This window comes from Vulpes vulpes, chromosome 15, assembly GCF_048418805.1.
Source record: "Vulpes vulpes isolate BD-2025 chromosome 15, VulVul3, whole genome shotgun sequence".
Taxonomy (NCBI): domain Eukaryota; kingdom Metazoa; phylum Chordata; class Mammalia; order Carnivora; family Canidae; genus Vulpes; species Vulpes vulpes.
In genome coordinates, this window is record NC_132794.1 from 104,472,114 (window position 1) to 104,497,400 (window position 25,287).

At 40.3% G+C, this 25,287-nt stretch overlaps 1 protein-coding gene across 1 annotated transcript in view; it reads left to right on the forward strand.

Moving 5' to 3' along the window:
• Positions 1 to 19,677, forward strand: part of PNLIPRP3 (pancreatic lipase related protein 3) — a 34,545-nt gene extending 14,868 nt beyond the window's left edge. The window contains exons 5-12 of the mRNA XM_072738163.1: positions 1,892 to 2,000; positions 6,015 to 6,134; positions 6,218 to 6,340; positions 9,901 to 10,019; positions 12,726 to 12,858; positions 14,973 to 15,084; positions 17,625 to 17,792; positions 18,049 to 19,677. Of these exons, the coding sequence (XP_072594264.1) occupies positions 1,892 to 2,000; positions 6,015 to 6,134; positions 6,218 to 6,340; positions 9,901 to 10,019; positions 12,726 to 12,858; positions 14,973 to 15,084; positions 17,625 to 17,792; positions 18,049 to 18,112 (948 nt within the window). The 3' untranslated portion in view covers positions 18,113 to 19,677. The remainder of the gene's footprint in view (positions 1 to 1,891; positions 2,001 to 6,014; positions 6,135 to 6,217; positions 6,341 to 9,900; positions 10,020 to 12,725; positions 12,859 to 14,972; positions 15,085 to 17,624; positions 17,793 to 18,048) is intronic.
• Positions 19,678 to 25,287: the final 5,610 nt, after the last annotated feature.

Genomic DNA, 25,287 nt, shown 5'->3' on the forward strand with positions numbered 1-25,287 from the left:
ATCCTTAATGTTTATAAACTGTTCCCATTAGACGAATGCTATTTGTTTAGAATGTGAAATACATTTTCCCACAGAAATTGGGCTCTGTGGCAGTGAATTAGTTAGGTCTACAGTCCAGTCCAGGCACAATAACCTATACGTTTTCTAAAAGAATAAAATAGACTTTGCTATTTATGAGGGATATACCCGGAGACATTTATAAATCTCCAAATGCCCTCCCATTATAGAAAGTAATTTCCCACCATAAAAGGCAGTGAAGTAAAATCTAAAGATTTATGACCCTTTCAGACTCTTAAGGAGGAGGGCTCACTCATTCATTCAACAAATACTTTTCTCTGCGCTGGCTGTGGGCGAGGCACTGTTCTAGACGCTGAAGATCCGCAGTGAGTGAGACAGTGTTTCTTCTCTCATAATGTGTGGAGACGGTTCCATAAAGAAGTCCAAGGCAATGGGATGGGGGGAGACTGGAGCAGCAGCTCACCTAGATGGGCAGCCAGGGGAGGTGATACTGGAATCCTGAGCACAAGGAGGAAGCAGCTGGAGAGGAATCAGGGAGCCAAGTACTCACCTGTGCCCCCACACTGCTTGTCTGCTCTTCCTGCTGTCAGGGGAGACCAGGGCAGAAGGAGGTACCTAGAATGGGTCCTTGCATTCAAAGGATGAAATCAGATTCATTTCCTCTTCAGAGAAAAACTTGTCCTAAGTTTTTGTGAATTTCTTCGCCGATCCTGGAGCTTGGGCTGTGGGCTCTTCTAGGCCCAGGAAATAAAGAGCAGTGGCTTGTAGGAGAGGAAGTGTTTGCTGAACTGAAGGAGAAAGCATTTGCTGAGGTACATGTTCAGTAAATCAATGGGGACAGAGGAGGAGAAGGGGGTGGAGGGCTGATTTCAGATACCAGGCCATAAAGGAAGAAAGACAGAAAGAAAGCAGAGATTAAAAGGGGTCCTGACTCTGGGAAACAAAGGGGTTGCAGAAGGGGAGGTGGGTGGGGGATGGGGTAACTGGGTGACTGGCATTAAGGCAGGCTCCTGAGGTGATGAGCATGGATGTTATACTATATGTTGGCAAATTGAATTTAAATTTAAAAGAAAAGAAAAGAAAAGGAAAAATAACAAAAGGATGGCAGCAGTGGAAGAAGGGGTCTCCTAATGGCCAGGAGATATCCTGAGCAGCCATTGACGTGTAAATGAGTGAAAATACTCTTTTTTTTTTTTTGAAAACACTCTTTAAAAAGCAGCACATAATATTGTTATTACTGGTGGGGGAAAAGGCGGAACATTTGATCAAATGACAAATTCATCCAAGTGAAGGCAACTGCTTGATTTTCACTGTTCTCATCAAGAGAACTCAAAGCTTAGATGAAACTTAAAAATGCTTGCTCTTATTTTCCTCTTTAAGTTGTGTGTGTGTGTGTGTGAACTCTTAAGCATATAGTCATTTTGTGAATATTCTTGAAAACTCCTCTTTGAAAACCAAAGTCAACCCAGACATGTGTAGAGTTGCCCTCAACTGGAGGAGATGGACACAGGTAAGATGGGTATCAGCCTGGGCACGACTACACTTGACCTGTGTTGGAAGTGTGCTGGGTCTCCGGAAGAATGGGCATGGGCTGGAAGCCACGGAGGCAGTGGCTGGGCTGTTCTATTCCTGAGGACCCTGAGGCCCCTTAGCACAGGGAGAAGAACCTGACACGAGGCATTCCTCCAAGCCTGCCTGGTGCTTTCTCCTTCAGCCAGACAAGGGGGGGTGTGGGGGTTACTTTGTCCGTTGACTAGTCCCCATCCTGTATGTGAGAGGGACAAACATGTCAAGCATATGTCAAGAACATTTAAGGCATTTGTCCTGGTCTTCTAAAAATATTTGTTCTGTTTTCCTTTAAAAATCCTATCAGAAAAAATTTGGATATTCTCCTTCTAAAGTTCACTTGATTGGCCACAGCGTGGGAGCACATCTGGCTGGGGAAGCTGGGTCAAGGGTACCAGGCCTTGGAAGAATAACTGGTAAGCGCGCCCCGGAGTTGGGCCTTGAATTTGCTTGCACATTGGTCTACACTCAAAATCAATTATCTGCAGTGCCAAATTAAGTAGAGGAGGCAAATGTGAGGTAGGAAAAAATGAGATCCAACGAAACATAAAAGTGTTTTCAAAGCCGGAGGGTGCAGATCTACAGTTCTACAGAATGTTCACTGTGGCATTATCCGTGGCAGCAAAGTAATAGAAGCTGACCACCAACGGGTACAGGATGGCTGAGGAATTGTGATGCGTGCCAGGCTTTGCAACTCCATACTTCAAATACAAAGAATGCGACAGAGCCCAGCTAATGGTGCTGGAAGGATGTCCTTGACACATCTGGGTCGCAGCTCACAGCAGATGCTGGCTATGTGGAACTGGTTTAAGGACTGTGCCATGCTGTTCCAGTTGCTAAAGTGTTTAATGTTATCCATGAATATACTGTTAAGTCTAAAAATTCATTGCAGGGGCGCCTCGGTGGCTGAGCGGGGTAAGTGTCTGCCTTGGGCTCCAGTCACGATCCTAGGGTCCTGGAATCAAGTCCCACGTCAGGCTCCCTTCTCAGCTGGGAGCCTGCTTCTCCCTCTCCCTCTGCCCATCCCCCTGCTGGTGCTCTCTCTCTCTCTCTCTCTCTCTCTCAAATAAATAAATAAATATTGCAGAGAGTCAAGTATATATACTGTGAATTAGCATTCACTGTGAATTAGATTTTCGAGAATGATAAACTATTCATATCCCTTCCCTGTATTCCGACTTCCAAACCAATTGAGTCAGATGGATGGAGACCAAAATATCAGCTCCAATATCAACAAGTTGGGCTGGCCTCTCTCTCCTCTGCATCCCCAACCAACATTCAGTCAACAGGTACCAGGCCTCTTGTCTGCTTTGCGCCTGTCTGTCCCTGGCCACAGTCCCAGTTCAGGCCCTCTTAATCACTTGCCTGGGTTTGGCCACTCCTGACTGGTCCCCCAGCCCAAATCCCCACGAGTGCCACACCAAGTCATCATGTTTCCAAACACAGGCCACGTCACTCACTGCTGGAACTTTCCATTGCCGAAAGCTTCTTAGCTTCTCACATAAATGGTTCATGTTCCATCATGGTTTTTCATATTTCTGTCTCTTGGCAATGTTACTGCCCCTTGCCCTAAAAGGCCACTGTTCATCTTTCAAGATTTATTTCAAAGCCGCCTTCCTCAGGCAGAGTTAATTCTCTGTACTTCCCATATCCTTTGAAATATGCTTCTATTGTATCCAAAAATGCAACTCCTGTATTGCATGTTATATGTGTGTGTGTGTGTGTGTGTGTGTGTGTGTATTCATCTGTTTATTTTGATAGACTCTGAACTACTAAGAAAATCTCCCTTACCACCACCCCTCCCCATGCCTGGCACATAATAGGTGCACATTTCCTGTTGCTTAAAACAATAAACTGCAGTTCTGTGGACATATATAAACACATATACCTATGCTTTATTTTTTTAAAGAATTTTATTATTATTTTTAAATATTTATTTATTTATTCACAGAGATACAGAGAGAGAGAGAGAGAGAGAGGCAGAGACACAGGCAGAGCGAGAAGCAGGCTCCATGCAGGGAGCCCGACGTGGGACTTGATCCCGGGGCCTCCAGGATCACACCCCAGGCTGCAGGCGGCGTTAAATCGCTGTGCCACGGGGGCTACCCTATACCTATGCTTTAAATTCAAATTTGAACTTGAAGTATTTTTTTCTAAAAAGAGTTCAGAACTCCAAATTACATGCAGAATGCTTTGCCTCTGCAGCCTCTTGGTATAGCAGACTTTTCCTGCTGAAAGCATCCTCTTTCTCTCAGCTCCCAAATCCCAACCACAATGCCAGCCAACTGCCACCTTTCTTCTCTGGTACCATAAAATTGTGTTTTTATTCTGAAGTTGCCGGGTAGCAAAAATCCCCCTTTGCTCTAAGTTTTCAAGCACAGGGAAAAGGAGAAATGGGCACATTTGTGAAGATGGGAGTTCCTGGGGCCTGAACAGCCTGTAAGCATTTCAGCCATAAATGAAAGGGAGGAACATTGCTGTTCATGTATTAAAAATTGTGCAGGATTACCATAAATTTGTGAAGATTTTGTTTTTCTCAATTTTGACTTCAAAAATCAGATACTATCAACTCCCAATTTTTCCTTCCGAGTGAATTATCCCATTGAGTAAATAGAAAACAATACATTTTTAGAGGCTCTCTGAAAGTCTGAAGGTTGCTATTATTTGGATGTTGCAATCTATATTCCTCGTAATTGGTTGGTTTTTGAACAGTCATGTTCCTTGAATAACAAAGAACTAAAATTTCAAGAAAGAGATAGTAGTTTTATCATAAAATCAGTTAAAAGCAAAATTAAATGATAGGTTTTAGGATATGCATAAGTTGAACCTTCTGTTGCTTTTCCTCCTGAGACGTCCTAGAAGCACAAATGCAGGACCCCACTTCCCTGCTGTTTGCCTGTCCTCTGATCAATAGTCTGAGGTGTGTCTCCTATATTTGGATGCATCTCTGCAGGGCTCTTGACCTCATCAGAAGTTTGCAGTCAATCAGTGACTACACACTAAACAACCAAACAAACTTCCTGGAGTTGAAGATTGATTCTCAGACTGTTGTGTCTTGTAAGCCTGGTGCACAAACATTCACTTCTCACTCCTGCCACATTTCCACAGGGGTCAGCTGCCACCCTGCTCTGAGTCCTCTCCACTCTGGGATCCAGTCTCCACTTTAAAGCAGAGGGATTTTGCTAAAATGTAAATCTCCCCTTTTGCAAACTTGTAAGAGCTTCGCATTGCCAACCAGATGATGTCCAAACTCTTTTGCATGGTTCAGATTACATCTGGCTCCTGCTTATGATGCTATCTTTCTCTTCCATCCAATTCTAAAACTCTGTACACCAGCCCTTGAACACCAGTTACAGTTTCCCAGAAGTGCTTAACTGTCTCACCTGCAGGCCTCGAAGAGTCTCTTTCTCACCCCTGGCATGCTGCTGACCCCTCTTTTTTATTTATTTATTTATTTATTTATTTATTTATTTATTTATTTAGCTGACCCCTCTTTACCCTGGCTGACTCTTCTGGTTCCTCAGGTCTCCACTCGCATTTCCCATCTCCAGCAGAAGCATGCCCCAATTTTCTAAGACTGTTTTCCTTGTTGCTTCCCTATGCTTGCATAATACCTATGCTCACCTCTGTCTCTGCACCGAGTGCACTAGATCAAGGTGCTTTCCCCATCAAACAGAAACCTCCTTAAGCACAAGACTAGGCCTTATTCCTTGTACCCAAATGCTGAACCTAATAATAGTGCTTGAAAAATAATTGTCAAATGTGAAAAATGAATGGATATGTGAATGGTCATAACATCCTGGAGACCTCTAGGTGTCTTACCTTTATCTTTATTAGATGTCTGAAAATGAGACAGTCAGCTGAAGGTCTAGACATTTGGGCTTTTAGTTCATTTTGCCTCCAATATATGGTGACCTTATCAAGTCACTTCGCTTCACTGGGTATCAGGCTTTTCATTTGTAATGGAATGAAGTGGAAATAAGTGAGCCATAGCTGAAAACTAAGTTTAAGTGTATTGCTTTGTCGATTGATGTTTACATATTGAAGAACTCTTATCTTTTACTTTTATTTATATTTTTGTATACAGATATTACTTTTGAGATCATCTGCAATCCATAACCTTAATTATGTATACGGTAATCTGTGTACAGACCCTAGAATTTGACTTTTTTTTCTGACCTTGTTACTTGTTTTGACACTGTCTGGACACAGCCTTACTTGTATAGGAATCTGACATTGTAATGTATAGACCTGCATGTATGTACTCAATTTATGTGTCTGTAATTTGTCTTGGGTGGTGTTGGACCTATATAAATCATAAAGGAAAGAATACCTTGCCCTCACCATCTATCTTCCAAAATAACCACACTATGAATGTGTTCTTGTATAGAACATGTCTTGGTTTAATGGGCGTTTATGCTTTTTCCCAGGATTGGACCCAGCTGGGCCATATTTCCATAATACTCCAAATGAAGTTAGGCTGGACCCCTCGGATGCCAACTTTGTTGATGTTATTCATACAAATGCAGTTCGATTGCTCTTTGAGTTTGGTAAGTTTTTAATACAAACGGAAACTACACTGAAGCATGGAAAAGAATTTTAGAAGCATTTACCCTGTTTTTATCTATTTCAGGTGCCGGAACTATTAATGCTTGTGGTCACCTTGACTTTTACCCAAACGGAGGGAAGCACATGCCAGGATGTGAAGACTTAATTACACCTTTATTTAGCTTTGATTTCAGTGCTTACAAGGAAGGTAAAAGCTTCCTAAAATATGAAGCTGGCTACTATAACATTCACTTAGCTCCTGCCTTGGACAGGATCCATACTCTTTTGCACATAATATAATATAAAAATATATGGTAGTGCAAAACACAGTCACATGTAGAAAGCTCCCACCAGTTGTGAGCTCTGCAAGATCAGGGTTTGTGTCTTAGTTATCTTTGTATCCCCAGAGCCTATCCGAATATCTAGCATATTGTAGTCACTCAATATAAACAAGGAGGATATGTTCATTCATTCTGCAAGATGTATTGAGTGCCTACTATGTGCCAGGCATTATTCTGGGAATAGTAGATGTAGGAATGAATACAAAAGACAAAAAAAAAAAACCCCTCCATACTGGCCAAGAAGGGTCTGACTCCCTCGCAGATTGGTGTGATCCTGAGAGACTCCTATGGTGTTGCACAAGTACGTTTTGTGACAGGCAATAAAATCTTGAGAATTCTTAAGTCCAAGGGACTTGCACCTGATCTCCCTGAGGATCTGTACCATTTGATTAAGAAAGCTGTTGCTGTTCGAAAGCATCTTAAGAGGAACAGAAGGGATAAGGATGCCAAATTCCAACTGATTCTGATTGAGAGCCATATTCACCGATTGGCTCGATATTATAAGACTAAATGAGTCCTCCCCCTCAATTGGAAATATGAGTCATCCACAGCCTCTGCCCTGGTCGCATAAATTTGGCTATGTACTCAAGCAATAAAATCATCGTCTACTAGAAAAAAACAAACAAACAAACAAACAACAACAACAACAACAAAAACCCCCTCCATAATGGAGCTAATATTCTAATTTGCTGGAAAAACAATAATACAGTAAGAAGACAAAGCATAGAGTGAAATATGAAGTGTTGGTGATAATGGGGGTTGAGTGAGGAAAGGAGATTTTTGATAGGGTGGCCAGGGAGTTCCTACTGAGAAGATGACCTTAAGGAATTAGCCACGTGGCTACCTGGGAAAAAGGCATTCCAGGCCAGTGGTTGGGGGCAGCCAGTGTAAAGGGCCTGGGATAGGAGCCTACCTGGGAAGTTCATGGCAGTGAGGAGCCTACTGTGGCTGGAGTGAATTTAAAGGAGAGAGTAGTAGGCATGCAGTTAGAGAAGAAGCAGAGGGAGATAATACAGGGCTTTATGGATCACAGTAAAGATTTCGGCTTTTACTCAAGTGAGATGGGAGACATGGGAGGATTTGGAGCAGAAGAGAGATACGGTTTGACTTACTTTTTAACAGAATCACTATGGATCACACATTAATCACAAATTAAACAAACAGTATTTAACCCTTTATAATAGTTTCCAATGACAATACTATCTATAGAGCCCTGGTAATAAGACACCAAAAGTTATTATTTGGGAATTTCATTATTCTCTGGATCTACATATCATCATGATGTAAATAGTGAAACATATAATACATAATACATAAATGCATAATAATATAATGTATGATGATATGGTAATAAATGGATGACCCTAAATATCTCACCATCTGATTCCACATGGTCAGAATATCTTGACGGTGTAATTATTGGACCTTCCAATTGGCTGCTGTAGTGAGAAGATACACAGATCATGACATTGAGAGTAGCTGGAATTTCCTCTCCTCTAGAGACAAATTGCAAAGTTTTAATATCTGTTCTGTAAAGTAAATGTGATTAGAAGTATCTGTTTGCGATGCCTATTGAAGAAAAAAAACAATAACTGGTAAATTACAGATACTCAAAATGAGAAAGCCAATTCCACCTAGAAGAGATGAACAAAATTCATTCCAATAAGACCTATTATAAAACTTATTTCTCTTCTTACTTTCTATGTTATGACTTAAAATCCTTTCTATTAGGATAAAATATAGATCATAAATTTCTTTATATAACTATGTACATACACAGAATGTTTGAAATTCTTAAATAATTAATTCAAGTAAAATACATTGATCATAAACTATCATTTTAAGACATAAAACTTCCTACAACTCTATTTAAAGTGTATGTATCATTCATTTTATGATTTAGATGAGTTTGAAGACATTAAGATATTCTATTTTACATTATATTTATTACTAAGAAATCATTTACTTTAAAATTTTTATTTCCCTATATGCTAATGAACCATCTTGTCTACATTACAATTAATTGTGAATATAAATCTGAATATAAAGAGACCTGATGTAAGAGATGTCCTCATTTAAAAAAAAAAAAAAAAGATGATGCCAATTATTGATCTCTGCTTTCTGAAGTTACCCTGTCTAAGTTATCTAATGGATGACAAACCATCATGGCTTACAAGAGCAATGGTATTGCCCATTGTTCTGAGGTTCAAGATGCAATCAGAGTTCTGCAGAGACTTTGTTGTGAAATGTGAGTCATGTGATGGCATCCAGTTGGGAGCTGCGCCAGACTAAGCTGGGTGAGAGGGTTCAGCATGGTGTTCCACGCCTGTGGTCTTGGTTCTCCTTGTGAAGTGGCCTGTTATCCTTCAGGGCCTTTCTTCCCAGCCAGTTAAACAGGATTTCTTAACAGACAAGCTGGGTTCTAAGAAAGCAAGAGTGGATGTTAGAAAGTCTTTTAAGACTCTAAGGACCTAAACTTGCCTAAAGTCAATTCCTCCATGTTCTGTTGGCCAAAGCAAGTCACAGGCCTAGTTTATAATCCAGAGTTGGGTAGGGGAGTGGGGAAAAAAAAAAAAAGGCTCCCCGCTCTTGAAGGGAGGAAAGATAATCTGTTATTGCCAAGGGGTAAGAACTTAAAAACAGTGATTCATTAGAGGTCACTCTGATAGTATAATGATCTACCACACATACTAAAACAAAATCTAGTTTCTCAAAAATCAAATGAGCTGTGTAGGGCATTGAAAGAATATTCTATGGCAGACATCAAAGATGTTGCTATACGAGATAAATAGCATAAATGACTAGAATACTATGATAACTTCAGAATGCAAAAACGTATTTAGATCTATCATATTTATTATTGCAATAAGCCAAATTATTAGTGGCAAAAATAGCATGCCTGACAATGACAAAACTATCTTATCTTTAGCATTGTTTATAATACCTCTCACTTGTCACACCTTGAAGCTCAGTCGAAAGTGTGCATTGGTTAACGTTGCTGTTTTGTGATCAAATAGGAGGGAGTTCAGTCTTCCTGCAGAAACAGGGAGACAGAGAACTAATTGGTCTAAGGTAGAAATGCTGTATGCACAAGATACTGAAAAAGCTCTAAGTGCTTTAAAGCCCTAAGTCAAAGATCCAGGAAGTGTTGAAGATATTAGTATCAGGACAGAGTCATTTGCATTTGCATTTGTTTATTTACCCTGTTTGAATGTCCCTTGAGATTCACACAAAGAATTCTTTGGTGCAAAGAAAATGGTATGTGATAGTGATAAACGTTGTGTGGTGTCCAAGTCTACACACAAGACCTGGCTATCTAGACCTCCTAGGTTTTTTAAAGTTACTTTTCTGAGAAATGGTTGATATTATTAATTATTGGTTAATAGGTTTATTGGTATCAATCAATTATTGGAAATTGCTTTCACAGAGGTGGTTTCCTTCTTTGAGTGCAACCATGCCCGAAGTCATCGCTTTTATACTGAGAGCATTCTTAATCCTGATGCATTTATTGCTTATCCTTGTAGATCCTACAAATCGTTTAAAGTGGTAAGTAAAGTATTTTGCAGTGGAATTTAATTAATAAGTCATTTTTTGAACCATGATCAGCCAACTAAAAACTAGTGCTTTGAGTATGTGGCAAAAAAAAAAAAAAAAAAAAATGCATCTGCCATTTTGGGAAATAATAGATTCTTCCTCTGTGCAGAGTACTGAACTGTAGCTGGATTGCTGAAGGGTTTAAATAACTAAACCAACTATTTGTATTCTGGTTGTTTCAGCTCTTTTGAAGATTATATCCAATTTTGCTTTTGAGGCCATTTGTTATGCAGTAATTAGATGCTACTGTGTAACAGGCATAAGTCCAGAGCAAACATTTTTCTGTGTATATATTTTAAATGTCATCTTCAAAGATGCCCCAAGAAGCCTGAACCAATCAATAGCTACAACCAAACATATTACTATTTACTTGGAACATGAAAATTATTTTATTAAAATTTAATTATTTATACAGAGCAGAACTAAGGCATGGATAGCTCACAGGAGTTCCACACAGATCAATAAAGGATAAAATACCAAATCTGATTTTGCTTGAGTCATAAAGCACGCGGTGCCAGATCTGAGCTAAATGTATTTTTCATTTGGTTATCACTATGAAAAGGAGAAAGAAAATCTATTTTGTAGTGGGAAGTGGAAAGATTTTCCTTCTTATGCTTTACAGACCTAATTCCCTGTTTTATGAGGGTAGAAAAATGTGGGGTCTCCAGCTCGAGTGTATTGTAAGTAATAGCACTTTGTGAATAAGTGCAGGGTCGGGACAAGAATAAGCATTTCCCCCCTCTTACACAGCAACGTGACTCGATGCCCTCAGGCCAACTTCTCCATCTCCGAGCCAGTTGTTCTTACTCAAAGCATGGCCTGGTGACCTGCCATGCTCAGGAAGCTTGGCAGCCAAACACTAGCATTTCCCCAATAACCTCCTTCTACGCCTCTTCCTCCTTCCAGCCCCAGATGCTGCTCTGTGTGGCTAAAGAGGATCTTGGCACTTACACTGAAGGCAGGTAGGAGAGGCCCTCAGAATCACAGTATATTCAGAGATAATGGGGCACAATTTGCAAAACGGGAGAAGCTTAGGCTCCTGTGCCACATGGATGCTAAGTCTGGCTACAATCTAGAGAACATTGCATCAATTTCCTTGACGTGTTCTATTGTGCTTCTACCCAAACAGCCATAAAAAGGAAGTGAAATGAAATAAATAGAACAGAATAAAATAAAATAAAATAAAATAAAATAAAATAAAATAAAATAAAAAGATGAAGTAGGAATTCTAGAACCAGACTGTCCGGTTCACATCTGTGTCCCCTCACTTACTAGACACCCATCATTGGACAAATTGTTTAACTGTTCCACATTTGGTTTCCTCATCTGTTAGATAGGGAGGCTAAAAGCACTGCAATAATAAAGAGCTTGTGAGGATTAATTAGTTAAATGCACGTAAAGTGCTTAAAAATGCCTGGCAAGTGGTAAGTATTTAATAAATATGAGCCCTTTTATTATTATTACAAATTTTTTCTTTGTTAAAAATAGAGTTTTACATGGGATGTTTTACTACAATCCTAGCCTAAATGTTCATGGTTTATGAATCTGTTCAAAACCTAAAATAACAAATATTCAAACACAGCTACCCATATTTTTTAAAGTTAACATTTTGTTAGTGTCGCTTTAGATTTTAAAATATACGGTTCAAACTGAACTACCTCTCATTCCCTTCACACCCTCCCCCGAGGCAAGGTTTGAAATGAATCCTAAATGTATCAGATAAATAGTATTATACTGTATCTTTCTGAATTTGCTTTTTTGTTGTTCAATTTTATAAATTTGAGATCTACATTGATATATGTAAATCTAATGTATTTATTTTATAGGAATCAGTCACAATGTATTTATTCATTTCTCTACCAATAAGCATTTTGGTTGTTTGCAGTTTTTGTTATTAAAAACAGTTCTGCAGTAAACACTTCTGTATGTCTGCTAGTGTGCTTGTGCAGAAGTTTATGTCATGTAATACAAGTGAAATTGTCAAAGCTTATGTGCATTTCTGTCTTTTTTTTTTTTTTTAAGATTTTATTCACTTAAAAAGAGAGAGAGTGCAAGCTGGGAAAGGAGCAGAGGGAGAAGGACAAGTAGAGCTTGACACAGGGCTTGATCCCATGACCCCTAGTTCATGACCTGAGCTGAAATCAGGAGTCGGACACATAACCGACTGAGCCACCCAGGGGCCCCACACTTCTGTCTTTGTTAGACATTACCAAATTGCTATCTGCAATGTCTGTCCATTTACATTCCCATCAGGATCAAATGAGAATCCTACACATGTCGTCACCACTACTGGATGTTGCAGATTGTTTTTATTTTTGCAAATCTGCTGAGTATAAAATTGTATGTTGTTTTAATTAGCACATTCCTGACAACTAGTAATATTGAGCATCTTTTTACATAGTTATCGACTATTTGACTTTCCTCTTCTGTGGATTATCTATTCATAGCATTTACTTATTTTTCTAAGAGGCTATTTTTCCCCTCTTGGTTGTTTTTATTTATTTATTTTTTTGAAAACAGTCGGGCAATTTAGTCATTTTTAAATGTATATGCTTTATTTAAATTTCAAAGCTTTATTGTAGTTTAATAATGTAAAGAGTTTATTGAAGATCAATATTTCTAATTACATTTCTAACTACCTCCTATTTTCTTTATCAGGGAAATTGCTTCCATTGTCCCAAAGAAGGTTGCCCAACAATGGGTCATTTTGCTGATAGATTTCACCTCAAAAATATGCAACCTAATAGATCATATTATTTTTTAAACACAGGGACTCTTTCCCCGTTTGCCCGTAAGTATTGTAGCTCTATTTTATTGTAATGCTTTAAGATACTTATCTTTAAAAATTCAACAGTTTTTACTGTCTACTAAATTATGGGGCATTGGGCCAGACTCTGAGGATGCAGTGAGGAGCAAGACAGTGAGTTTAGACTAGTGGGGAGTTTCAGTCCCAGGTCATAAATGTTCTGCTAGGAGACATGCAAAGGAGGGACTGCCACAAGTCAAGGGAGCTTTCTGAGGGAAGGTGATTTCTAAGTAGATTCCTGAAAGATGAGTCCGTAGGAGAAGGAAATGAGAGCATTCCAGACAGAAGGAACTGCACACATCAGTGCCTAGAGGCGAGAGAGAGCTGAATCTGAGAGAAGAACACCTTATCAGGACTGTGGAGACCAGGAAGAGAGTAATAGGAGATGAGGCAGGAGAAGTAAATTAAGTCAAATAATGAAACTGTGTGTCATGTGGGGAGCTCGGACTTTATCTGTAAGCCATGGAAAGCCTGAAAGGTCTTAAGATCATCAGATTGGTTTCTTAAAAAGTCATTCTAGTTGCTGCACGAATTAGGAGACAAGATGGAGGCAGAATGACCTGTTATGACAAGTGTTGCCTCACCACCATGTAACGTGATGGGTATGTTAACTAACCTTATAGTACTAATCATTTCACAATATATTGTTATAGGTATATCACGATGTACACCTACACAATGTTTACATCTCAACAAAGCTAGACAGAAAGGTAGGAGACAAGGAGAAAGTGCAGACACAGTTGGCTGATGAATGGATTTGAAGGATGCAGAGAGTCGAGAAGTCAAGGATGATTCTGGCTAGGTGACTGATATTCCATTCGCTGTACTTGATAACACAGGAAGAAAGGCTGGCTTGGAGGCAGTTGATGGGCTCGGTTTCTAACTTAGCAGGTTTTGAGATGCCTTGGGATAGGGGATGGGCATGCCCACAAGGCAGTCAGAGATATGGGCTACCGATGTGATCTACAGATAGAGATGTGAGACATATACCTGTGTGTAGACAGCAATCGGGGCTGCGCAGGTGGATGATGTAATTACCCAAGAAATGTGAATCAAAGGAGAAGGGAGCAGAGAGAGAGAGCCTGCAAAGGAGACTGAGGAAAGTCTCCATCTGTTTCAGACGGACAAAAGAAACAGGTGTGGAGAGCAGTAAAAGGAGTCATGAAAAAAAAAGACACATGAGGAAGGGAAGGACGCATACACTGCACCAAATATGCTAAGAAGTCAGATGAGATAGAGCCCGAGAGCTCATGGGATGAAGCACCAATTCCATCACGGGGAGTCTGGGGAGAGGGGTTTCAGCGGAGGGGGGGCAGTGAGGTAGGCTGAGGAGGGAAGGAGAACTCTGGCAACGATTAACTCAGGAATTGAAAATGCTCTCTGGTAGATTTTTTCTCCTTTCAGACATTTTTCAAACAATTTTAGGAAGAATTGCGGTTTTGTTCAATGCGTTATTAAACATACAACAATTTCAGAATTCACAGTAAAAGATCTGTTTCGTTCCAGATTTTTCAAAGTGACACTTGGCCACTTGCAAAGGATTTCTTCTGTTAGGATTTGTGCTATCCCAGGCCTGTGCTGACTGGGTATTCTGAGCACATAGAGAGAGCGAGCGAGAGAGGAAGGGGCAACTCTCTTTGCCTCTCATTATAAAAGCACAGGCCCTCTTGCCTGATAGGTTTTCTAGATTTATTCTGGATTAGCTGCCAAACCAGAGCCAATAAAAACCTGGCTGTGCAAAGTATGTGTGCTGCAGAATACAAATGTAGTAGAAGAAAGAAAACACATACTTCCACTTTAAAAAGTCATCAAAATGCTTCGAAAAATTAAAGAATTTTCTTTAAAGACTATCATGACACTATTTACTTTTGTAAAATGAAAACATACATTTATATGTATTTTTAAATATAGTTTTAAACCAAATTCACACAAGCTATATAAAGTTGTACTTTTTAGTGAACACAAACTACCTTGTTCAAGGCTGAAAGTTGTGTTCCCGTCAAAGTGCCCAGGAGGTCATGCTTTTCTCATGTTTTCACCTCCTCATTTTCTCTCATTCTCTCTCTCTCTCTCTCTTATTTTTTTTCTTGCATTTCCAGGTTGGAGGCACAAATTATCTGTCAAACTTGATGGGAACAACGTCACTCAGGGGAGCATATTTCTCCGTGTAGGTGGAACAGCTGGCAAGATGGAAGAGTTCGTGATGGCCAGGTAGGCCAGTGCCAGACTAGAGAGTGGCAGGTGGCACAGTGCTGGGCACTCGGGCAGCCTGGCTCATTCAGCAACTCCATCTTTTCCCAAAGCAGAATGCCACAGGCTGTCATGACATATTTGACTTTTCGCTTCTGGTTTTCCAGATATAAAATTGAAATCATAGGCTCTATTTTCTTTATGGCTCCACCTACAAACAGAAAGGTTAGAAAATGATGGCATAAAATTATAGATCCAGATAATAAAGCAAGCAGGCAATAAACAGATATTGTTAATCCAGTCCATTAACATTATACGGATTTTGTTTTAGGTTCCAATTACTTATGGAATAAAACATTTATATAAACAGCCAGATTTCTAATAAGCTGTTTGAATAGCATGCACATAGGACACATGTTGGAATAGTCAAAGGTGGGAATAATTCAGCAGAGACATTCACTGTGTACCTTTGGCTAAAGTCCCCTTTTCTCTTTTCTTTGGTCGGCCTTAGCATTTTTGTATCAGATTCCACTTGTGTTGTTTAATTCTGAATCCATTTCTGAATTAACGTTATGCACACTAATTAGAGGCTGCCTTTTTGCAAACCAATGAATGGATTCGATTTTTGCTTCTTTGCTTTCCACCATCTTGAAAGAGTAGGCAAAGGCATGAAAAACAAGAAATTTCTGTGATTATTTTGTCAGCTGAAGGATGCATTCGATTAATCATTCTGGCCAATTGTGCACCTCACCTTCCCTCAGTGCACCTGCCTGATCTAACAGTTCAGCCTGTGATCCTCTGGACCCTGGTTCATGCATATGCTCCAGCTGCCTTTCCAGCCTGGTCTCCCACCATCTGGCTTTTTCAGCTTTGGCTCAACTAGATTACCCTGATTGCAGGACCCAGCATTGACTAGATCTCATCCTTCCCTTTCTTCCCGGCTTCACTCATGCTGTTGCTCTGTTCCAATACCCTTCCCTGTCCTAGCATATCTCATTTCCACATGTTCTTCATGTCTCCATTAAGCTAGTTCTCAGAGAGCAGTTCAAAACAATCGATGGATCCCATGCCTGTGGCTCTGAGGCCCACAGGATATTGCCTAAGGCTAGGCAATTTAAGCCTTGCAGAAAGGCCTCCGACCTGGGGCAGGTGGGAACAAATAGGCAGTTCCCACCCTCCTAAAAATGTGTAAGAATATTTTGGGGTGCCTGAGTCAGGCTCAGTCAGTTGGACATCCAACTCTTAGTTTCAGCTCAGGTCATGATTTCAGTGTCGTGAGATGGAGCCCCACTTGGGGCTCCACACTCAGTGGGAAGTCTGCTGGAGATTTTTTCCCTCTGCTCCTCCCATGTGCTTACACTGGCACATGTGCTCTCTCAAATAAATAAATAAAATAGTTTTTAAAATGTATAAGAATATTTTGACATCCCTGCATTTCTTTTGCGTATATGTAAGGAAGTTGTTTGTCATCTTGGTGCATAGCCATCTGATCCTGTTTTAGGAATAAGTCAGCATTTCTGATTCACAGGAGATGTCTCATCTCCAAATGAAGTCAGATAAATGCATCTGCATGCTCTCTATTCCTATTTTTCAGTCAGGCGTCAAGAGTCTGGCCCCTCCCTGTGGATTATAGTTTAGTCATGTGGGCTTCTAATGACACTGTTATGAAGGTCTACACAATAGGTTCACCGAGTGAAGGCAGTTCAGGGAGCAATAGGGAGATTACCGCTGAGAAGCTGAAAGAAAGTTGCCTTCTGGTAATTAAAGCAATTAATTCTATATGGAATGGAATAAGTCCCCAGGAATAGCAACATTCATTCATTCACTCAACAAACATTTAAATGCCCACTGTGTGGCAAGAATTGTTCTGATTGCTAGGAATACAGCCACAGGTCCTGTTCTGGTGGAGCTTTTCTTGCAGTGAGAGGAGCTAGACAATCAATGAACAATGGAAGAAGGAAACAGCAGGAATTGGGAAATCTCATCTGGTATAATTTTGCCTTGGAAAAGAGATGCTTTATGCCTCATTTCTCTGTTTTATTGCCATGCTCACCAAAACATCTTTTGATAACTACTTTGGTTACACAGTTCTTTTCATCCAGATAAAGAAGTTATCAGGGAGAGAGAGTCGGAGGACATTTCAGTTAATAAAGAGAAAGCATTTCTCCATTGTGAACAGATAGATGAGTTTTCTGTGAATTTAGCTCCTCGTTGACAGTTTGATCATTTCCGGGTGTCAGTAAAATCTGGTTTCTGATACTATAAAGCCACGTCCAAGACCTTTCATTGTGGAGATCCAATCAAGATAATGCCTCTGTAGACATTCCGCAACATCAACTAGTCAGGCTTCCCATTTACCTCACCCTTCCTTTCAAGCTTCAGAACCCTGCTATTCCAAGAGGCTGATTGATGTGGACGAAAAGGTTAAATCTCTTGTAAGCAACTGCCAGCGGATATAACTACCTTTTTTCATGGTACACACAGATGTGGCTTCACTTCAGCATCAAGAATACCCAGTGTGACCTTAGGAATCGTTTTTTTTTTTTTTTCTCTATTTACAGTGGAACACTTAAGCCAGGCATGACTTATACAAAATTAATTGATGCAGACGTTAATGTTGGAAATGTTACAAATATGGAGTTCATTTGGAAGGAACATTTGTTTGGACGTTCTCAGAATAAGTTGGGAGCAGAAGTGGTGACAGATATATCTGGAAAATACGGATACGAGTAAGTAGTACTTTTTCTCTTGTATTTTCAAACAGAGTCTAAATTTTTAATAGTATTTAAAAACTTAATTTGAAATTTGCAACTAGTATAAAAATTTGTACATCTTGAAGTCTTGCAAAGAAAACTTATGTAAGAAATCAACATTATATTTGCAAAAGTGTTCATAAAATAATACTCATTAAACTAGATCAACCATGTCTCTTTTACCTCCTAGAGTCATATTAATATCCTTTTTATTCCCCTTAAAATTTTTCAGATCTACCTTCTGTAGCCAGGACATTATGGGACCCAATATTGCCCAGATCCTGAATCCATGCTAATCTCAGATACAGTCTTGATGGATTTGTTTAATGGGAGCAATGAAAGAAAGAATTTCCTTCTAGTTGGTATCTGAACCACACTTGGCCTTGGTGAATGAAATAGAAAAATACAGTTGTTACTGTTTTCTATATAGAATGTTTTTCTCATTGATAAACTTTGTAAGTGCCTTGAAAACAGACTGAGTCCTAGGACAGGGTACAGTATGGTAACTGTTAGAATCTGGATATCGGTGACAAAATAAAGCCTTGTTGGAATTTTCCTGAATGAGAGGAGGTGATGCCAAAGCGTGATGGTATAAATTCACTGCGCAAAAGTTGGACTCTGTCTGGTTGAGTACTTGAAGTACATATTGAATATCTCCAGGTAGCATAATCATTGTCCTGAAGTGATTTAAAAAATATTTATTATGTTGTTAAATCCTGCTAAGACCAATCGTGGCTCCCGTTCGTGCTATGTAGGTGATGATAACCCTGTGGGTTGATATGTCTATGTATTAATAGTGAAAACCTATGAGTGTACTTTCGTATTTCCAAGATGCTCCTTGGTCTTCAGATATGTGTGAAGGGGGGCTTATCTGTGACTGTCCAACAGTTAGCAAAAGGCCCTGAGGATCATCAGCCCCCTTCTCTAGAAGCACCCCTGCCTTGAGAGAATTACTCCTCTCTGGGCCTTGAAAGTCCCATTACAAATTTGCATTTTGCCTAAAGGCACTGTCTCATTTGTAAAGCACTTGACTATCCCTTTGTGTTTGCAGTAGTAGTACTGTAATATTTAAGTATGTCAATTTTTTAAAACCTTGCTTCAATTTTTTTTGTAATCCAGTTGTCCTTATCCAGTTCAAATCAAAGATGACTGTTTTTATTTGCTCTATTTTCTAATGGGTTTAGTGTTTAGCCCACAACACCGCACTATAAATGTTGTTGAAAAGAAATGATGACAGATCCCTTGCAGAAGTTTTCTTGATTCTCCTTGGTGCCCTGCTGCCAAATGAACCTCAAGAAGAGGCCCCTGGATGTTCTTGAGCTTGTGTTGGGGCAGAAATCGGAGATCCAAGTGGCATGGCTCTTTCACATTTGAGGATGAGACTCAACGGAAGGAAGGAGATGCGGACATATTTTGACATGATCTGGCTGATTGTCTGCTGTCTGGTAGGCCTGTCCACCCTGGGCCTCAGCCCGCCCAGGAGCAGGAGTCCCATGAGCAGCCCCGTGGGAGGGTCTGAGTCCTCCTGAGTGACCGTATGGCAGCCCCAGTTTCTCAGCAACCTGGTGGTGGAGTCAGCCCCAGGCCTCCGGGGTCAGGAAACTTTCCTGTGCAAGCAACTGTCCTGACCCTGCACTGTTCTCTGCTCGGCCTTTCTGGATTTTTTGGAAAAGGGCTTGGCCACCAGCGGGAAGAATTATGGATCAAGAAGCAGCATTAGGCTCTGTGAGTCCTGGCCTGCCTCCTAGCGCAAGAGGCCTCTTGGCTGGCTCTTTCTAAGCTTGAAAAAGACAAATGAGAGTCAATTAACTTCTGGAAACCTATTTTAATAAAACACAAACTTTCTGTTCCATAGATCTTACTATCTGTTCTTTTTATTCTTCTTCTTTGCATTTAAGAATGTTGCGGGGATGAAAAATTGTGCATGGAGTATCTAGGCAAGGGAGTTCTGAAAGTTTAGAATGACAACATTGTTTTCCTTGTGTATTGTTCCCTAAGAAAGCACTAAAAAATGGTGTCCTTTCTCCCTGAGTGCCCTGCACTATAGTAACTCAGTATTTGGAGGCAGCAGATGTTGGAGCAAGGACTATTAGGAAATTCTACTCCTTGAATGGTCTGCCATTTATGGTGAGAGTGGCTTCCAATCCAGTGAGCCATTAGGCCTCCTCCACCCCTCATTGCCAGTAATTTGCTGATGTCTTGTCATCATATCACCCCAAATGCTCAGCTCCAAACTTGTTGACATGAGCGTCCCGTTCTCTGACCACAACTCTGTCTCTTCAGGCTCCCCAATGACATTCTCAGACATTCTGGCTTCTGATCTATTTCCATTACCATCTAGTTTCTCTAAATCCACCAACCAACCCAATTTCCTTTCACACCCAGCTTAAGCTGGATGGTAATTAGATCAATAATAATGCCTAAAATGCCCTAAACACCATTTTTCTCTCTCTTTCTTTTTGTATCCTGTTAAGTAAAACTTCTACCTGAGAGCACCCTTTCTCTAGGCTAGCACCTGAACAGTTGAGTGCTACCGAGAAGGTCACATCACAGGAGGGCTGATGTAACTATAAGTCAGCCATCAACAGTCTTGAAATTCTACGTATTTTCTTGTGGGATTTTTTTGTGGGGTCTCCTACTCTGAACTCTCCCTCTACTTTGTACAAAAAAACAGAGGTCATCAGAGAGCAAATCTCTCTTTTTGATCAAGTCTATCAGCTGCCTACATCTGCATCCATTCATTCCATCCTTTTTCTAGTAAGGAAGCAGCCCTGTTCCCATCCAAGGTCAATGCCCACCCCATGCATTGGCTCTCACCATCTCCTGCTTTCTTGGGAACATTGCCCTATTGGTAACATTCTCCTTCTTTTGTATATGCAACATTTCATTGCATCAGATTTTTAGAAGTCTAAGTCTCTTCCACTGGGTAAAAAAATTATTTTCAATGCTAAATTGCCCTTTACTCCCATCTGACCACAGAACAACTCTCACTAACATTCCCAGTGACCACCAATCACTAAGTTAATTCAGAGATTTTACTCATTTGTTCCATCCCTCATTAGAATTCAACACTGTCATTGACTACCTCCTGCTCTCTTACTTTTTAAAATTAAAAGAAGACGCCTGGGTGGCTCAGCGGTTGAGCGTCTGTCTGCCTTTTGCTCAGGGCATGATCCCAGAGTCCCCGGATTAAGTCCCACATTAGGCTTCCTGCATGGAGCCTGCTTCTCCCATGAATAAATAAATAAAATATTTAAAAATATACATAAAAATAAAAGAAAAATGCTTTTTACTTTTTATTGTAGAAATTTTGAAATATTTGCAGCAGCAGAGAAATTAGTTAAATAGAACCTCTGAGTTCTTGTCAAACAGTTTAAGAATTTTCAGATTTTGCCAATTCTGTTCTATGAGTATGGACACAAACACACACTCCATGTTTTTGTTGTGGGTATTTTTGCTATAATTTTTTTAAAAAGATTGTATGTATGTATGTATGTATTTATTTTTGAAAGAGAAGAGGGTAGGAGAAGCAGAGGGAGGGGAAAGAATCTCCAGCAGATTCCATGCTGAGCACAGAGCCTCACTCAGGCTCCCCATCTCACAACCCTGAGATCACCACCTGAGCTGAAACCAAGAGATGGATGTTCAACCGACTGAACTACCAGGCACCCCTGGAATATTTTATTTTTAATATATTTTTAATAGTATTATGCTAAGCATAATACTGTTTCTTCCATTTATACTTCAAAAAAAAAGGATTAATAATCATCCTTTTTCTTTAAAGTAGGTTCCATGCTCAATGTGGAGTCCAGAGAAGGACCTGAATTTACAACTCTGATATCAAGACTTGAGCTGAGGTCAAGAGTCAGATGTTTAACTGACTGAGCCACTCAGGCACCCCCAACAATAATCATTTTTAAATGAACTTCAGATTAAAAAATCTTAGATTTAAGATTCCTTAATATCATCTTATATTAAGGTTATTTTTATATTTCTAAGATTGCCTGAAAAATGTCTTTTGGCAGTGAGTTTATTTAAACTGGGAGCCAAGCAAAATCCATACACTGCCTCTGATTGACTTGTCCCTAAATCTCGTTTCATTTATACCAGTTCCTCCTTGCTCTTCTCACACACCAGTTATTAAAGAAACCAAGCCACCCATCCTGGAAATTTTCTCACATTCAGCTGATGGAACCCTCTTAGTATCATTTCCCACATTTCTCAATCCTGTGTATTTCCTGTAAACCAGTTCTTATGTTAAGAGACATGATGAGACTCAGGTTCCTGGGCAGAGGGATCTGAGCACCCACCTGCAGGGCCTGCAGAATGGGCCATTTCTGCACCCGACTTGTAGCTCTCTCTCACTCATGCTTTCTCTCTCTCTCTCTCTCTCTCTCTTTCTCTCTCTTTATAAAGAGTTGTGAATGTATTAGCACCTTATATAGTTGAAAGGTCTATACCACTGAGAGTTGTGGGTAGAAGAGAATATCAGATGGCTGTGCACCTGGTTATTAATGCATAGGCTAAGAGGAGAGAGTGCCTGAAGAAAAGTTTGCTGGCAAGAGTTTGTGCTCTGGGAAGAGTGGAGGAAACAGCAAATGGCTGTGTGAAGATCCAGTTATAGAAGAGGCATCGAACTCTGCGCTCTGTCTGGGGCGAGAGAAGGTAGACGAGAAAGACAAGCTAAGGAAGCTTCAGATACCCGGCTGAGTTGTGGGACTCTCTCCCCAGGCTTGTAAGATCCAAGCAGTAATAGGAATTATTACCCTGCTTCCCAGAGCCCTCGGGTTTTGTTGACTCTGGAGCTCTCCAGAACAAGCCCAGGGCCTCGGGAACAGAAACATAGGCCAAGTTATTGTTTCCCAGCCTCTTAAAACCTCAGCTTGTGTTAGACAAACATAAAAAACTCATGTCCCTCCTGGGGTCTTTACTCCTCCAGTTGGGAAAATCAATCTTTTTTCATAAACCTTCTGACTAAAAAGATTTTGTAAATCTTCACTTTCTATGGATTGTGTAATAAAAATGATAGGTGTGCTGTTTGTGTTATGCTTTCTCTCCCCACCCCCCAAATACATACTCATAACACCAGATGGGCTTCTTTTTATTTTACGTGTGCTTCTCTAAAAGTTCCGCTATAAGTGATTTAAGACTTAGGAGAGTGGAGTTTCTACTATTTCTTTCCAACATGAGAGGCTGAGTGTCTGGGTCGACTGAGCCAAAGATGTGGGGCAAAGGTTTTCTTCCTTGCGCAGCCTATGTTCTATAGTTACGCTTTACAAACATTTAGCCTTTACCTAGTCATATATTTTTCCTTTCTTTTCAGAGACTTTCCTTTCATTGAACAGACATTTACTGAGTTATCCTCCCATTATCCTCAGGTGCCGGGCATTGTGCTAAGTTAACCAGGTTATACGAAAAGCACAAGATAGCCCCTGCTCCTGCGCTCTGCACAGCACCAAGGAGGACACGGGAGAGGAAATGCTTGCTTATCCTACATCCTGGCAAGCACTGCGATGGAAGAAAGTACAGAGTGTGGGAGAAGCAAAGCAAGCAAGGTGCTCTTCACACCTTCGCCCTCTGCTCATTGATCTCGTGTGGCAGTGACAATAGCAGAGAGAAGTCAGCCAGCTTTCATTTATGAATTCTGTGGTCATCACATAGATTGTTACAAGTGATTCTGTTTTTGGAGTTTGGTGTACTTCATGGTTGCAGTGGCTACGACCCCGGAGAAATAGAATTTTGCTTATACACACACACACACACACACACACACACACACGTATCTATCCATTAAGGATCTATTGACTGTGTGCTGTGACCAGAGGGGCAATCATTCCCTTGAGGGTCCCAGGCAGAGGAACCAGACGCCATGCCCAGCACACTTAGGATGACATCACCTAGAGTGTGACCAACACGCTCACCTCAAGCTCACTTCAGGACACACGGCAGTGGCCCTAAGTCAAGGGCAGAACTATGCCTGTTGATCACGAAAACAGATGGAATTAGCAAGCTTTAGTCTGTTATTTCTCAGCAACCACAGGAAACCCCACACTTACAAGATTTTTTTTTTTAAGTTTGAAAAAGAATTTAAGACTAGAGACACGGGAGTGTGTGGCGGAAGAGAATGCCACTTGAACACTCATGGCTCAAAGAACAGTAGGCGACGCTTCTGGACACTCTTCATGGGTTCAAGACACTCAAGCTCTATGTTTAAGGAAGAGCTCCATCCAAATCGTTATTCCACATGCAAGTGTAAGAAAAGGGAAGTTTAGTGATTCCCTTCTGGCTTAAAACTGAAAAGACATGTGTATTTATAGCTTCCGGAGAACAGGAATTTCGATTTTATTTCCATGACAAAACATATTTAAGTCAACTAACCAGAGTTAGACCTTTTTCAGGACCAGGGTTACTTTCACAGAATACAGCATCATTACCTAACTCCAAGTGTTTTACTAACAACATTTTTATCATGCGCAGCGCCCTTTGCTTTTTCTCTGAAGCTCAAGGGAAAATGCAACATTATCTCTGTCTTATTTACAGAGGTTTCTCTTGTCGGCACTGACATAGGCTCTTGGATTTTCAAGATCAGAAAACTGGTTATCACAGAGAGAAGGAGACAGGCCTAAGGAATCCAAAACACACAACACGGAAAAAGCAAAATGCAGAAGACAAATGGAATATGGGACAAAGTATTTTGTAACAACTGTGCAAGATGATGTTCTCTGCCATCTCAGAAACAAGTTTATTCCTTCTTGAGCTTCTACAGTATTTTAAAATTTAAAATAGAGACTAGAGCATGGAATTATGAATATGAGGATCTCAGGTCTGGTCCTGATCCTAGAATCAGTTAATGGCGTGGACTAGGATAAATCATTTCTCCCCTTTAGGTCTTGGTGTGTTCATCCCTAAAACGAAGATACTATTTATGATTTCTGAGATTGCTTTCTCATTCTGAAACCTTTTGGTTAATTAGGTGATGATATGTATACATAAATGAATGAATAGATGGGTGAATCACTTGATAAAAAATAAAATTTGGATGTTCTTGTGTGGTTATAATTCTCTCCAACCATATAAAAGCCCTAATTCAGTATTTATATATTTTTGGTTTTTTAAAGATTTTATGTATTTATTGGAGAGAGAGAGAGAGAGAGCAAGCATGAGCAGGGGGAGGGGCACAGGGAGAGGAAGAAGCAGACTCCCTACTAAGCAGGGATCCCAACATGGGGCTGGGTCCCAGGACCCCAAGATCATGCATGACCTGAGCCAAAGGCAGACGCTTAACCGACTAAGCCACCCAGGCACCCCTATTTCTACGTGTTTAGCATGTATACTGACTATACACAATAAATTCATGTTTTCCTAAGTTTGATTGGTCTTTTTGTAGTGGAAAGCCTTGCTCGCTTGGTTTAGGATATTTGTAAAGGTGCCCTCTAGTGGAAGAGTGAGCATATTGTGTCTTTCTGGTGCC